This window comes from Pimephales promelas, chromosome 20 (assembly GCF_988280905.1).
Source record: "Pimephales promelas chromosome 20, fPimPro1.hap1.1, whole genome shotgun sequence".
Lineage (NCBI taxonomy): Eukaryota > Metazoa > Chordata > Actinopteri > Cypriniformes > Leuciscidae > Pimephales > Pimephales promelas.
Window position 1 is genome coordinate 4,876,410 of NC_142788.1, and position 14,032 is coordinate 4,890,441.

A 14,032-nucleotide genomic window follows, 5' to 3' on the forward strand; every position below is an offset into this window, starting at 1 on the left:
ATTTTTTTATATCAGGAATAAGATTTCCACTAGTATGCTAATTCTTGATACCAACATTTACATTTTCACTAGTTAAAATGATAATTCTTGATATCAACAATTGAATTTGAACTAGTAAAAATTATAATTGTTGATATCTGTAATTGTATTTTCACTAGTGAAATCTCACCATAGGCTGCCATTCAAAATCAATTGTTGATCTCAAGAATTTATTTTTTACTAGTACAAATATCATTTTTGATATCAATAATTACATTGTTACTATGTGAAATCCTGATATCAATAATTAAATTGTCACTAGTTAAAAAGTCTATTCTTGATATCAACAATTCAATTAAAATGTATTTCACATTCATGATATCAGAAATTAACATTGTCACTAGTGAAAATTGAATTATATCAAAAATGAACATTGTTACTATAGCAATTTAATTGTTGATGATAGACATTTCAACTAGTAACAATTGAATTCTTGATATCAAAAATAAAGGTTTTTACTAGTAATAATTGTATTTCTGATATGTGAAATTGGTATTTCACTTCTTGATCTCAACAATTGGTTATGAATGGCAACCAATGGTGACATTTCACTAGTGAAAATACACTTGTTGATATCAAGAATGACATTTTTTATATCAAGAATTACATTTTTGATATCAAAAATTTATTTGTTGATATTAACAATTGAATTCTTGATATCAAAGAAGTTGATATCAACAATTAAATTGTTGGTATCAAAAAATGTAATTGTTGATATCAAAAAATGGCATTGTTGATATCAATAATTCATATCCTGGAAATGAATAAAAGCTAAAACGGCTTGCCATATGCCTATTGCCATTCCCAGAATATAAATTGTTAATATCAAGAATTATAGTTCTTACTAGTTGAAATTCAACTGTTAGTATCAAGAATTATAGTTTTTAGTTACAATTGAATTGTTGATATCAAGAATGAAAATTTTTACTAGTTGAAATGTAATTCCTGATCTCAAAAATTGCTATTGTTACTAGAAGAAATCTAATTCCTGATATCAATAACTATTATTTTAACTAGTGAAAATGTGATTGTTGATATCAAGATATGATTAAAAGTTAAAACGCCTTGCCATACTATACCATGGTAGTATTGTGGTTTTCTTTGAAATGTCTCTATAAGAAAGTTTTTGTGAGATTTATAACAGTTGTCATTAGCTATATTTTCAAGTCAAGTGAGTGAAGATGAAGAAATAAGCACACAGGTGAATAATGAGTCCAGATTGCAGTTGCATCCTGAGTGTTTATTGTTATTGTCTGGTACCTGCATTTCTGAATGGATGCTGGAAACCCATCATAGTATTTTGCATAGGTCTCTGATGCCCATGACGTATGGATGAAACAGTCGGCACATCATGAAAACCATGCAGAATAGTGAAAGGCACAATCACCATAGATATCATAGACACCAATCTTTATAATACTCTATTTTGTACTTTGTTACTAAGGTGAACATCTCTTCTAAATAACAATATGAGGAAAAATACAAGCATATTTATTTTTGTCTTTTTTTTTTCTCATTTCATGTTTTCAGTCAATCCTCCCTTAAATCACAATAACTATATTTGCTTCCACCAGCCTCTCATGAGGCCAAACGGACATCATTCTAAAGTCCCACAGACTAAATTAATCATATTGAACACACCCACACGCACACACACACACACAGAGAGAGAGAGAGAGAGAAATAACACAGAGTTTACAGTGCCCGGCTGTGACGGTGAACAACAGAGGTGGATCTCTTCAGAGGGCAGAGATCACTGATTTTACGTTCATTACGTGATATTGCCTTGTCCACTTGATCTAATACATAGAAACAATGCGAAGAGAAGACGACCTTCGAGTGGACGATGTTAAGGACCCTTATAAGGCTACAGGGCATTGGATTTTTCTAGATGCACCACTGACATTCGTACTGCTCTCTCTGTAGAGTCAATATGATGAAAAATCAGTCAATTTCAAATGAAAACAAAGAAATTAAAGCATTTACATTATACTTACATTATTTTGTTAAGAGATAGCTAACTACAATAATAGATTTACAGATTTTGGCAGGCGATTGGAAAGACTACAAGAAGAATTCCTAAAATGATTAAACATTAAATAACAGGAGAAATAAAGAAAATTGCATGTGAAATCAAACAATGCAACAACAGTGGAATCGACAACATGGCAAATGTTGGTTCGTTTCGTAAATCACGCAGCAGACGGAAGCGTACTCAAGTTTTTGGAGCGACATATGATTAAACGATACCATGAAAACAGGAAGGTGATGTTTCCAAACGCAAACACTGAACTGTAAATAGATTGCGACTATATACATTTGAATGCAACTAATTGTTTACCTCTTAAGGTAGCTTTGTACCCCAACTCATGCATGTTGGAATGGCATCTCATTCACCAACGCAAACGAAAACATACTGCTAAATACCATGATTCTCCATAAAACGTATGACAGTGCAAACGTAGTCTCAAAAAATGTACAAACATATAATTATATACTTTCAGCACCATTGTTAGTCTATTCATTACTGAATACACACATAAGATAGATCACAATGTGGTGGACGCATTTGCTGTAAATGTGCTGAGGGCATTTGCTATCGAGGAATAGCACATTTTAGGATAGTTCGTGTGATTGCATGTGCGCCGAGTCCGTCACAAGAGAGACAGGCAAACATCAGAGGGCACTGAAGATGTAAATCACAATCATATGATCAATTTAAGAGGCATGATGAAATGCAAATAATGACATCCTCTGAAAACGGATGAATTGAGTAACAGAGAAATGGTCATAAGATCGCGTTCTTTGTTTCTGTGGTCACAGTGATTTCTCACACAAGTGCGGGACAGGGGAACTTTCAAGCTGTTTTTTTTTGCTACACTAAAAATTAAGTATTTAATTACTTTTTCGTTGTTTTCCTTTTCATTTTGAGGTCATTTTAAGATTCTTGACATTTTTTTCTAAGAGTCACCCATCAATAATCCTCCACAAATTCACAATCTATACTCTCCTGCACATTATAAACAATTATATCTATAGCCTATGGCAACCTCTCCTCAGTTCTATATGTTGATCATGTGACCTGTAAAGACATTGCACACTGCCCCGATACTACCCCACGATCTTTTCCTATTAGATGTTGACAGGGAGCTATAATTCAGCTTCACATCAACGGCTATATCCCTAAAAAAGATCACTGAAAAATATTTAATCTAGTGTTGTTGGCATAGTATCAGTCCTGGGCCCACCCTCAGTTTAACTGCAGGCTCTGTTACAAAAGATTACTTAAGAAGCTGCCTCAAGAGACTCCATTTCAGTAAAGTTAGCATGTTGCTAAGCTAACCCAAGGCAACACTCTAATAAACACAAATGCATGGTACACAAACATATTGGGTGAAAATATATATTGGGGTATTCCTTACCATGCAGAGTATAGAATTGATGCTGCCTGCTTTCTCCACCAATTGTTTTCCCTGTAACTTACTTCTCTAGGAAGGGTTCTGCCTTTGCAGGAGCACACCTATGAAATTTGTGTCATATCAATGAAATTCAATTGTTTGGGAGTTGAATTTTGAGAGTTAGCGCCATAATGTTGAAAATCAGGCAGCAACATCTACTTTGAAATGACCTCTTTGCAAAAATATTCCACTATATTTGTCTTGCTCTCTAAACTCTCAACTGCCTTTTTCTGTTTAATTCTTGTTCACACTTTTATCTACATAGTTTTCATTCTTGCTTTCAAGTGACTCTTTCGTTGCAGTAGGACTTGACTAAATTACATTACTAGGTACAATTTTCTTCTGGGAATCTTAAGCCCAAAGTATACTTTGGCTGTACGCGTTCCCTGATGGTGGACGGTGCGCGTACAACGGCACGTGTGTGAGTGATTTAAGCGCTTGAATACAAAAGTCCACAAGTTAGTGCGCACGCGCCGAACGCACTTTTCCATGCTCAGGACCAAAGAGTATACTTTAAAAGGCTCAGAGCGTAACCCCGAAAGTGAAGTTTACCCAGGGGCTTTAGGGTAAATGCGTTCATTGTTTGACTTTTTTTTTTGTGCTAACTAAACAAATGTGAGAAATGAACCTCATTATATTTCAACAAACAGCGTTGATGTACCTGAAGTGTCAGTGTTATACATTTAGAGGGATGTTGTACAGAGTTTACATGTCTCTCCTTATCTGCTATACTCCCAGATTGGGAAACGTTTTCCCCAACTTGGGAAAGGTGTTACAAGGACACACACAGGAGGTACATGGCATTTAAGCAAATATACAGATCATCTTAGACAGAGTAATTGTGCTTTGTGGTGGCCTGCCTGCCAGATACGAGTGAGAAGAGGATAAAGATAGACTGGCTTGTGCTCAAGGACAAACCAGATTAATATGAAACTTAATAACATTATGGACGTAAAACGAGTAAAAGCAATGGGAGGACATTTGAGAAGGAGGGGGATTCATTGGTAGGTATGGGTTTCTTGGGGTGTCTATGCGTAATAATGCCCTCAATGTAAACTTTGATGCCTCAGTGGCAGATGTTGCGCTGGCACGGTTGGTGCAGGAAGGAGTTGCGGGTGTGGGATGTGCGCCGTTGGACCTTTTCACGCACAAGGTTTTGGCGCTGTATGCGATTGCGTGCCAGGTGTCGACGCTCAGTGCGGGCTTTGCCCCTCTGGACCCTGGAGACCTGGGTGACTTTAGCTAGGGCACCTGCCTGTGCGGCCGCTCCTCGGGTCACTCGTGTGGTCATGCTGCTCCTGGTCACAGCGGGCACTGCCGATTCAGACATCCTGCTGGAAGAATGGGAAACATTTGAGTAGGAATGGAAATAATGGTGTGAAACTGGAAGGTGAAAAGTAGTAAAATGGAAGTCAGAATTAAAGGCAGTGGCTTTCCAGTTTTTGATATTCAGCATGATTTTTATTTGATGTAAGTCGGGGATGTCCAGACGTGCTCCTGTAGCTCCAACTCGCCCTCACACACTTTTGGCTGTAAGTTTATAGTGATCCTGAAGATCTTGATTAGCTGATTCAGGTGTTTTAAATTAGGACTGGAGCTTACGGCCCTGTTTACACGAGAACGCTCCTGGGTGAAAACGTAAAAAAAATTGTATCGGATGTGCCTTTTGTTTACATGACGACGGCGTTTTTGGGGTTTAAAAACGCAAAAAAGTGAAACCACCCTCCAGAGTGGAAATCTTAAAAACGCTCCACTGCGTTCCCGTGTAAACGGTAAAAACGCAAAAGTCTGCTTGACAGTGAAGGTTGTACGCAGGCGCGCGGACTTGGTGTTGTTGTGTGGCAGTGCTTCACGTTGCCACCTAGCCGCCAGTAGTGCACACTACATTGAATTTCACACTCTTTTGCGTCACCATATACACACGGATTCTAACCCCTAACCACATAGGCAAGCAAGTTTTTATCAGTGTTGGAGCTCAACTCTGCAGGACAGTGGACCTCAACCATAGAACCCCTTTGTTGCTTTCAGTTAACAGAATTACTTAATGCTGGAAATGTGTTGCGTTTCGCCTGGTTACCTCTTGTTTTTATTTTCTCTGCATTTCTTGTTTTCTAATCTAGCTTTCTAATAAACCTGGAATTTATTTACTACAAACATTGTCGGCTCTGTGAGGAATTGCTATACCAGGGTATCCAAACCTACTTCTAAAAAAAGCTACCTACCTACAGAGTTCAGATTCAAAACACCTGCCCTGTAATTTCCAGCTAACTCTGAACACCTTGATTAGCTGGTTCAGGTGTGTTTGACTGGAGTTGGAACTGAACCCTGAAGCTGAGGCGGTAGATCTCTAAGAGCAGGGTTAGAGACCTAACCCCTGGATAGTCGGATAAAAGAGTATGCTAAATCAGGGGTTTTCAAACCTGTCCTGGAGGCCCCCAAGCACGTATGCATCATCATCTTAAATCACACCTGATTTAACTCAACAACTCATTAGTACAGACTGCAAGACCCGAATTAGGTGTCTGATAAGGGAGATATACAAAATGTGCAGTGCGGGGAGACAGGTTTGAAAATCAATAATGCATAAATTTAAATATTGCATGTGTAAAACTTCGCTAACTGTGGAAGTGAAATTTACCTAACACTGCCGGCCAGGCTGGTGGTGCTCTCTTCCATCGGAGGGAGAGGGCCAGCCGAGACGTACACAGACATGCTGGGGTGCTCGATGAGGAGGTCTTCCATGGGACTAGCCTCCGCCGTGGCTCCCTCTGCAGTAAAACAGGGGGGAGGGGTGACAAACCAGCTCTCATCCATGCTGCAGTCACTACAGGAGCTCGAGCCCCGCTCGCTTAACAACACATTCACTTCTACTGACTCAAGGTGAGACAAGGAGGCGGGATCAGGAGGAGAGCAGATGGAAGGGGAGGAAGGATGTGCTGCCTCTCTCCTGCCTGCTCTAGTAGTCCTGCGTTTTTTGCAGGTATGAGGAGAGGGGCCACATATCGGAAATGCATGACATTCACTGCGGGGACAGGGGCGTGCTACTGATACTGCCTCTTGCCCATCCTCGCCTTAAATGAAGTACGAAGAGATAGAAGACAGTACAGGGTGTATTTTCAGAATGTGAAAGGTTTGGTTGAAGCCATGCGAATGGGGGATGCCAGTACCATGAGCACACATACCAGTAAAAGGAATTCATTCAAATATGGAGAAATGAGAAGGGATACAGAAACAACAGAAAAACATAGAGAATAGGAATACTGTCATTAGTTTCTTATAACCCTTTTAAAATATTGCTATTCTCTAATCCCCATGTACTACTTTATAAAATCTCAATGACTTTGTTCTAAAGCCTAGCCTCAAAACTGCCTCAACTTTTGGCGATACTTGGGGTTGGACTATTGGGAATAATGGCAAATTGGCAAAGAAATTTCACACTTCACCTTACTTATGTTTTGTGGGCATGACAAACCTAAGAGCTCAAGGGGGTGATAGAGTTATCTTTGAATGACTGTTTATTATACCAGACTATTATTATTATCTGGGTAGTTATAGACATGTAGGGCTGTCGTGGTGAATGAATTTCTCTTGCAGTGATTTTGTGATATTATTCGCTTTCATGTACATATATTGTTCCCCTCAGTTAAAATCACGTTCCGGGGCGGAGGCGGGGGCAGGTTTGGGGGTGGTGTTCCCCTCGATTGAAAATGCATTCCATGGGGTGGGGGGAGAATTGTCACCACCTTTCTCGCCTCTAGTGACACCTACTTCTTTCAGCGAGATTCTAGAGTGCACATTCTCTAAGCACTTTACTATCCTGTGTAGCAGGATAGGATTGGTGAATGGCAATTAAACAACACAAAGAGGGTTGCAAGGTTTGCATAACAAAACCAGCCCAATTGCTAATCAAAACCCATCCGCCCCGGCCAAAAATAGCTCCAATACGTTCTGGGGGTTGAAAAGCGAGTTCCTTGGGGTGAAGCGGGGAGGGGATCCCCAGTAAGAAGCATGTTCGAAGGTTAAAAAGCGAGTTCCTTGGGGTGAAGCAGGGAGGGGATCCCCAGTAAAAATCATGTTCAAGGGTCGAAAATAGACTTCCTTGGGGTGAAGCGGGGAGGAGATCCCCAGTAAAAATCATGTTCAAGGGTCGAAAAGCAAGTGCCTTGGGGTGAATCGGGGAGGGATCCCCAGTAAAAATCATGTTCAAGTGTCGAAAAGCGAGTTCCTTGAGCTGAAGTGGGGAGAGGATTCCCAGTACAAATCATGTTCAAGGGTCAAAAAGCGAGTTCCTTGGGGTGAAGTGGGGAGGGGATCCCCAGTAAAAATCATGTTTGAGGGTTGAAAAGCGAGTTCCTTGGGGTGAAGTGGAGAGGGGATCCCCAGTAAAAATCATGTTTGAGGGTTGAAAAGCGAGTTCCTTGGGTTGAATTGGGTAGGGGAACCCCAGTAAAAATCAAGTTTGAGGGTTGAAAAGCGAGTTCCTTGGGGTGAAGTGGGGAGGGGATCCCCAGTAAAAATCAATTTCGAGGGTTGAAAAGCGAGTTCCTTGGGGTGAAGATCCCCAGTAAAAATCAAGTTCGAGGGTTGAAAAGCGAGTTCCTTGGGGTGAAGCGGGGAGGGGATCCCCAGTAAAAATCATGTTTGAGGGTTCAAAAGCGAGTTCCTTAGGGTGAAGTGGGGAGGGGATCACCAGTAAAAATCATGTTCAAGGGTCGAAAAGCAAGTTCCTTGGGGTGAAGCGGGGAGGGATTCCCAGTAAAAATCAAGTTCAAGGGTAGAAAAGCGAGTTCCTTGGGGTGAAGCGGGGAGGGGATCCCCAGTAAAAATCATGTTTGAGGGTTGAAAAGCGAGTTCCTTGGGGTGAAGTGGGGAGGGGATCTCTAGTAAAAATCAAGTTTGACGGTTGAAAAGCGAGTTCCTTGGGGTGAAGTGGGGGGGGGGATCCCCAGTAAAAATCAAGTTTGAGGGTTGAATAGCGAGTTCCTTGGGGTGAAGTGGGGAGGGGATCCCCAGTAAATATCAATTTCGAGGATTGAAAAGCGAGTTCCTTGGGGTGAAGATCCCAGTAAAAATCAAGTTCGACGGTTGAAAAGCGAGTTCCTTGGGGTGAAGCGGTGAGGGGATCCCCAGTAAAAATCATGTTTGAGGGTTAAAAAGCGAGTTCCTTTGGGTGAAGAGGGGAGGGGATCCCCAGTAAAAATCATGTTCAAGGGTCGAAAAGCGAGTTCCTTGGGGTGAAGCGGGGAGGGCATCCCCAGTAAAAATCAAGTTCGAGGGTTGAAAAGCGAGTTCCTTGGGGTGAAGCGGGGAGGGGATCCCCAGTAAAAATCATGTTTGAGGGTTAAAAAGCGAGTTCCTTGGGGTGAAGTGGGGAGGGGATCACCAGTAAAAATCATGTTCAAGGGTCGAAAAGCAAGTTCCTTGGGGTGAAGCGGGGAGGGATTTCCAGTAAAAATCAAGTTCAAGGGTAGAAAAGCGAGTTCCTTGGGGTGAAGCGGGGAGGGATCCCCAGTAAAAATCAAGTTCAAGGGTAGAAAAGCGAGTTCCTTGGGGTGAAGCGGTGAGGGGATCCCCAGTAAAAATCATGTTTGAGGGTTGAAAAGCGAGTTCCTTGGGGTGAAGTGGGGAGGGGATCTCTAGTAAAAATCAAGTTTGACGGTTGAAAAGCGAGTTCCTTGGGGTGAAGTGGGGAGGGGATCCCCAGTAAAAATCAAGTTTGAGGGTTGAATAGCGAGTTCCTTGGGGTGAAGTGGGGAGGGGATCCCCAGTAAAAATCAATTTCGAGGATTGAAAAGCGAGTTCCTTGGGGTGAAGATCCCAGTAAAAATTAAGTTCGACGGTTGAAAAGCGAGTTCCTTGGGGTGAAGCGGTGAGGGGATCCCCAGTAAAAATCATGTTTGAGGGTTAAAAAGCGAGTTCCTTGGGGTAAAGAGGGGAGGGGATCCCCAGTAAAAATCATGTTCAAGGGTCGAAAAGCGAGTTCCTTGGGGTGAAGCGGGGAGGGCATCCCCAGTAAAAATCATGTTCAAGGGTCGAAAAGCGAGTTCCTTGGGGTGAAGCGGGGAGGGGATCCCCAGTGAAAATCATGTTTGAGGGTTAAAAAGTGAGTTCCTTGGGGTGAAGTGGGGAGGGGATCCCCAGTAAAATCAATTTCGACAGTTGAAAAGCGAGTTCCTTGGGGTGAAGCGGTGAGGGGATCCCCAGTAAAAATCATGTTTGAGGGTTAAGAAGCGAGTTCCTTGGGGTGAAGCGGTGAGGGGATCCCCAGTAAAAATCATGTTTGAGGGTTAAAAAGCGAGTTCCTTGGGGTGAAGCAGGGAGGGGATCCCCAGTAAAAATCATGTTCAAGGGTCAAAGCGAGTTCCTTGGGGTAAAGCGGGGAGGGGATCCCCAGTAAAAATCATGTTTGGGGGTTAAAAAGTGAGTTCCTTGGGGTGAAGTGGGGAGGGGGTTCCCAATAAAAATCAATTTCGAGGGTTGAAAAGCGAGTTCCTTGGGGTGAAGATCCCCAGTAAAAATCAAGTTCGAGGGTTGAAAAGTGAGTTCCTTGGGGTGAAGTGGGGAGGGGATCCCCAGTAAAAATCATCTTCCGGGGGGTAAAAAGTGACTTCCTTTTGGGGGAGGGCCTCCCCAGTAAAAATCAAATCAAGTTTCGGAGGATGAAAAGCAACTTCCTTGTGGTGAGGGACTCACCAGTAAAAATCATGTTGGGAGGGGTAAAAAGTGAGTTCCTTGGGGTAAGGGAGAAGGGGATTCCCAGTAAAAATCCCGTTCCGGGGGTAAAAAGCGAGTTCTGGGGTGGGAAGGGGGGTGTCTGACACAATCCGGAACAAGACACACAAAATTGAGCTCATGTAGCAAGAAGTATTTATGTTAAGATACTCAAGTAAGTTTGTTCACGTCTTTAGCTTAGCAACATGCTAATGTCAAACGCTATTGACAATTCTTGAGCGTTTTTTGTAAAAAAGTGTTCCATGGTGGTTACGATAATGATGTCTTAGAAGATAATGGCCTATATAGGCAGTAAATAGTGAGGCAGTTCACTAGGTTTTGGAACCAAGCCAACATTTTCCGAATTCATATACAGTAATCCCCCTATATACAATAGCATTTTGCCTTGCTACCTCAACAATCTTTAAAGTTACCTTAATAAATTTAGGTCCCATTAAAGACAGTGTTTTTCGTTGTTTGTGTAGGACACTCACCGGGCAGATTGACCAGGAGCCATCCCTCTTCATCAGCCTCAGTCACACAGGGCTTTGGTCCCTTTAGTTCTGGAGTACCTTCTTCCTCGCTCCCAAAGATCAGACTGCTGAGCCGCTGGAACATGGCTGCCTCGGAGGTCAAAGGTCAAAGTTTTGTGTTTCCTGAGGGATAGCTGCCTTAGAAATATTTGTTTCGTTTTTATTAACTATAGTGACTAATGTTGTTGTTGTTTTTTTTCAGTGATGTGACGGAAGGCTGGTCGATCACAGACGTATTGGCCTTTTTTTGTAGTCTCAGAGAAGGCGCAGTGCAATATAAGGTCTCACTTGGTTGTTGTGGTGCAAAGATCTACATATGAAAGAGACAGAAAAAAGAACAGGATGGATGGTCAAGAAAACCATATCATGAAATATTTTTAGGGTTTATGAAGGTAAATTTAAGACTTTAAGTACACATCAAATAAAGAAAACGTAAGGAATAATTGAAGGGAACACAATACATCAGTAGAGTCAAGAGTTTGAAAATACAACTTTCAGATATCCGTTTTAATTCATTTTACAAAGAAGTAGCTTGAATCGCTCTGCTCCCAACCACTGGAATATGGAAATATATTTGACTGTATCCTCTAAACACACTGCACAAAAATGATGTTCTTTCTCTGTTCTTCCTCTGTATTTGTCTTGTCCTGCAGATCAAATGTCTAAAGATTCTTAAATCAAGGATGCATTTACTGGAGATCCATAAAATATGAAGTCTTGCTTTCTGTGAAATTGATCAAAATGAAGTGAGTTTATTATTAAACGAATAACAAATATCTGCCAATGGGATCAGGAAAAAAAAGTATTCAAAGGGAAGTTTACATAATTCATTGATAGATTCAAATATTTGTTCTTGTTTAATTTTTTTCAAGAGTTCATTTGCATCTCAAGTAAATGTATTTTGAGATTTAAAGATGTTTAGATATTTGGAAAACAGGACAACATTACTAAGGAAGATATTATTGCAACGTATGCAACCTTTAATGCCATGAGTTTATGAATTTCAGATGGTCTCTGATTTATGACCTTTGAGGCCTCAATTAGTGTAAGAGTGAATTAAGGCACTTTTTAGACCCACAGAAACTCTGTTTGTGGAAAAAAAAATTCATAGAAATAACATTTAACAGTCTGTTTAACAACAAACTTGGTGGCACTACTAGTATTTATATTATACTAATGTTTAATGTGACAATATGAGCTATAAATAACCAATAAATAATCTATAAAATAATTACATGGTGATTTTTTTTAATTACAAACACTGTAATTTTCATAATTGTAAAAAATCATAACCCTCCAAAATACACTGCATTCTTTATGCCAAATTAAATGTCAAATTTTTTTCTCTAATTTTGGATTAAAATGTATGACCAGAACTTGTTAACTATGAGCGGAATATGAATATGAAATATGACCAGTACCTGTTCTTGGGAGTTTGCAGGCCAGAATATTATCATAATATTATTTGCACAATTGTCTGCCTGTCTGTTCATCAACATCTATTTGCATAGAGATTTCAAATCACATTAACTATTAATACAAATACAAGCTTATCTAATGTTCATTTATGCACATAAGAAATTATCTCTTATTTTTAATTCAATGAACTGTATTAATTGTACTTTCAGTCCCACTGGCTCCCCTACAGGCAGGCAGAGTGAGTCAGTGGGCGGGGCTTCAGATGACTGATGATGCTGACGCCATAGACACAACAGACACCGCCCTCCTCTTAGCGGACAGAGGCCGCAACAACAGAAGAGAGGCGGGTTCGTTTTGATATAAACAAGAAAAAAACCTGTTTATGACTACAACAGGGTATAAAAATAGTTTTCATATTTAATGTGTACATCAAACATAATGCGTTTCTTAATAATAAAAAAGGTTTTAGCGTACGTCTAACATGCAGCTTTAGAGAGAGAGAGAGAGAGAGAGAGAGAGAGAGAGAGAGAGAGAGAGAGAGAGAGAGAGAGAGAGAGAGAGAGAGAGAGAGAACAACATTTTCTATGTTGTTTTGACGCTTTGGCAATACAAAATGTATTTTTTGTCATGCCAATAAAGCTTTCTGAATTGAATTGAATTGAGAGAGAGAGAGAGAGAGAGAGAGAGAGAGAGAGAGAGAGAGAGAGAGAGAGAGAGAGAGAGGCTGGCTGAGCGCAAAGGGTCAAAGCAATGACAGCTCGGATCAAGGGTATTACCAGCGCTCTCAAATCACTCAAATAACCACAGACTGTATATGTCAACCCGAAAAATCACACTCTATTCAATAATATAGCTGGTTTAATAAAAAACCGAGGATAATGTTGCTGATCGGATAATAAACGGATAATGTTGCTGATCGAATATAACGTTACATGTTTTTCCTATACGCAAAATGCCAAAAATTCCATCCATTGACATTCAACGTCGACTTGAAAACACAATTTTGCCATTAATGCCATTTTTAAGGCGCATTCTGTGAGAAGAGCAATCAGAAAATCGACGAGAAAACTGGCTTCGGTCAACGGCTGCGATCTATGACGAGAGCAAAACAGTGACCGTGATGTATGATAGAAATGAGAGCGCGCGCGTTAAAACGGAAAACAGAATAAAAATACTGTCCAAACAGACCCATTTATGGGCAATCTGTGGTTTATGGACAGCTGTTGTTATCGCTGGCGTTCAAAGCAGGTCAGATCTAGAGCAATGTTAACAGACCGACTCAATTCTGCTGCAAAACAGATCTCGCTTTAAAAAGACAGAAGGAGATGTATTGAGCGTCTTACCTGTCTTACCTGCAAAATTATTCAAGTTGTAAACGCGACGACCACACAATAAAAAAACACAAAAAAAATCTTAAAGCATAGCTTTAGGTATACTTTTTATATGAGGTAGTAAATTCACAAGAAAAATATGAAAAAAGTCTTTCTTCTTAGAAGAAATCGACGTGTAAGTTCTGCGTTACACGACGTTTGAGCCGCAGTATGCGAGCTGTGTGTGTTTTTCGGCAGATATGGTTTGGGATGTTATTGCTTCGCCCAGCTGATCCGCAGATCAGAATACAGAGCGTACAAAACAGCTGATGGTGACGTCACGGCGCTCGTAGCAACGGCCCTGACTCCGCCCACTCCGGGCGCTACCAATCACAGATTTACACCAGTTCTAGAGCTATTAGCGAACGGTGGGGGGTGGGCCGATAGTCTTGTCCATAGAAAATATAGATGCCTCAAAGACCCCATTCAGTCAGTGCTATGACAGCGAGGCCGTTCCCAATGGCATCTGCTGTAAAAAGCTCCCAGATCGCTTATTATTTTC

The 14,032-nt window shown here is 40.8% G+C and overlaps 1 protein-coding gene across 3 annotated transcripts; it reads right to left on the minus strand.

The window, feature by feature from the left end:
- Window positions 1-1,258: 1,258 nt before the first annotated feature.
- On the minus strand, window positions 1,259-13,794 carry tp53inp2b (tumor protein p53 inducible nuclear protein 2b). Of its 3 annotated transcripts, none has more exons than XM_039689862.2 (4): window positions 13,513-13,794; window positions 10,703-11,051; window positions 6,136-6,568; window positions 1,259-4,831 (listed from the first exon to the last, which is right to left on the minus strand). In XM_039689862.2, exons 2-4 carry the CDS (start codon window positions 10,824-10,826, stop codon window positions 4,564-4,566), a joined length of 825 nt encoding a protein of 274 aa, XP_039545796.2. In that variant the 5' UTR covers window positions 10,827-11,051; window positions 13,513-13,794; the 3' UTR covers window positions 1,259-4,563. The 3 variants fall into 3 exon arrangements, with proteins under 3 accessions (XP_039545796.2, XP_039545795.2, XP_039545798.2); XM_039689861.2 differs by having other exon boundaries at window positions 13,504-13,794; XM_039689864.2 differs by having other exon boundaries at window positions 6,136-6,265; window positions 13,504-13,787.
- Between the last annotated feature and the right edge of the window lie 238 nt (window positions 13,795-14,032).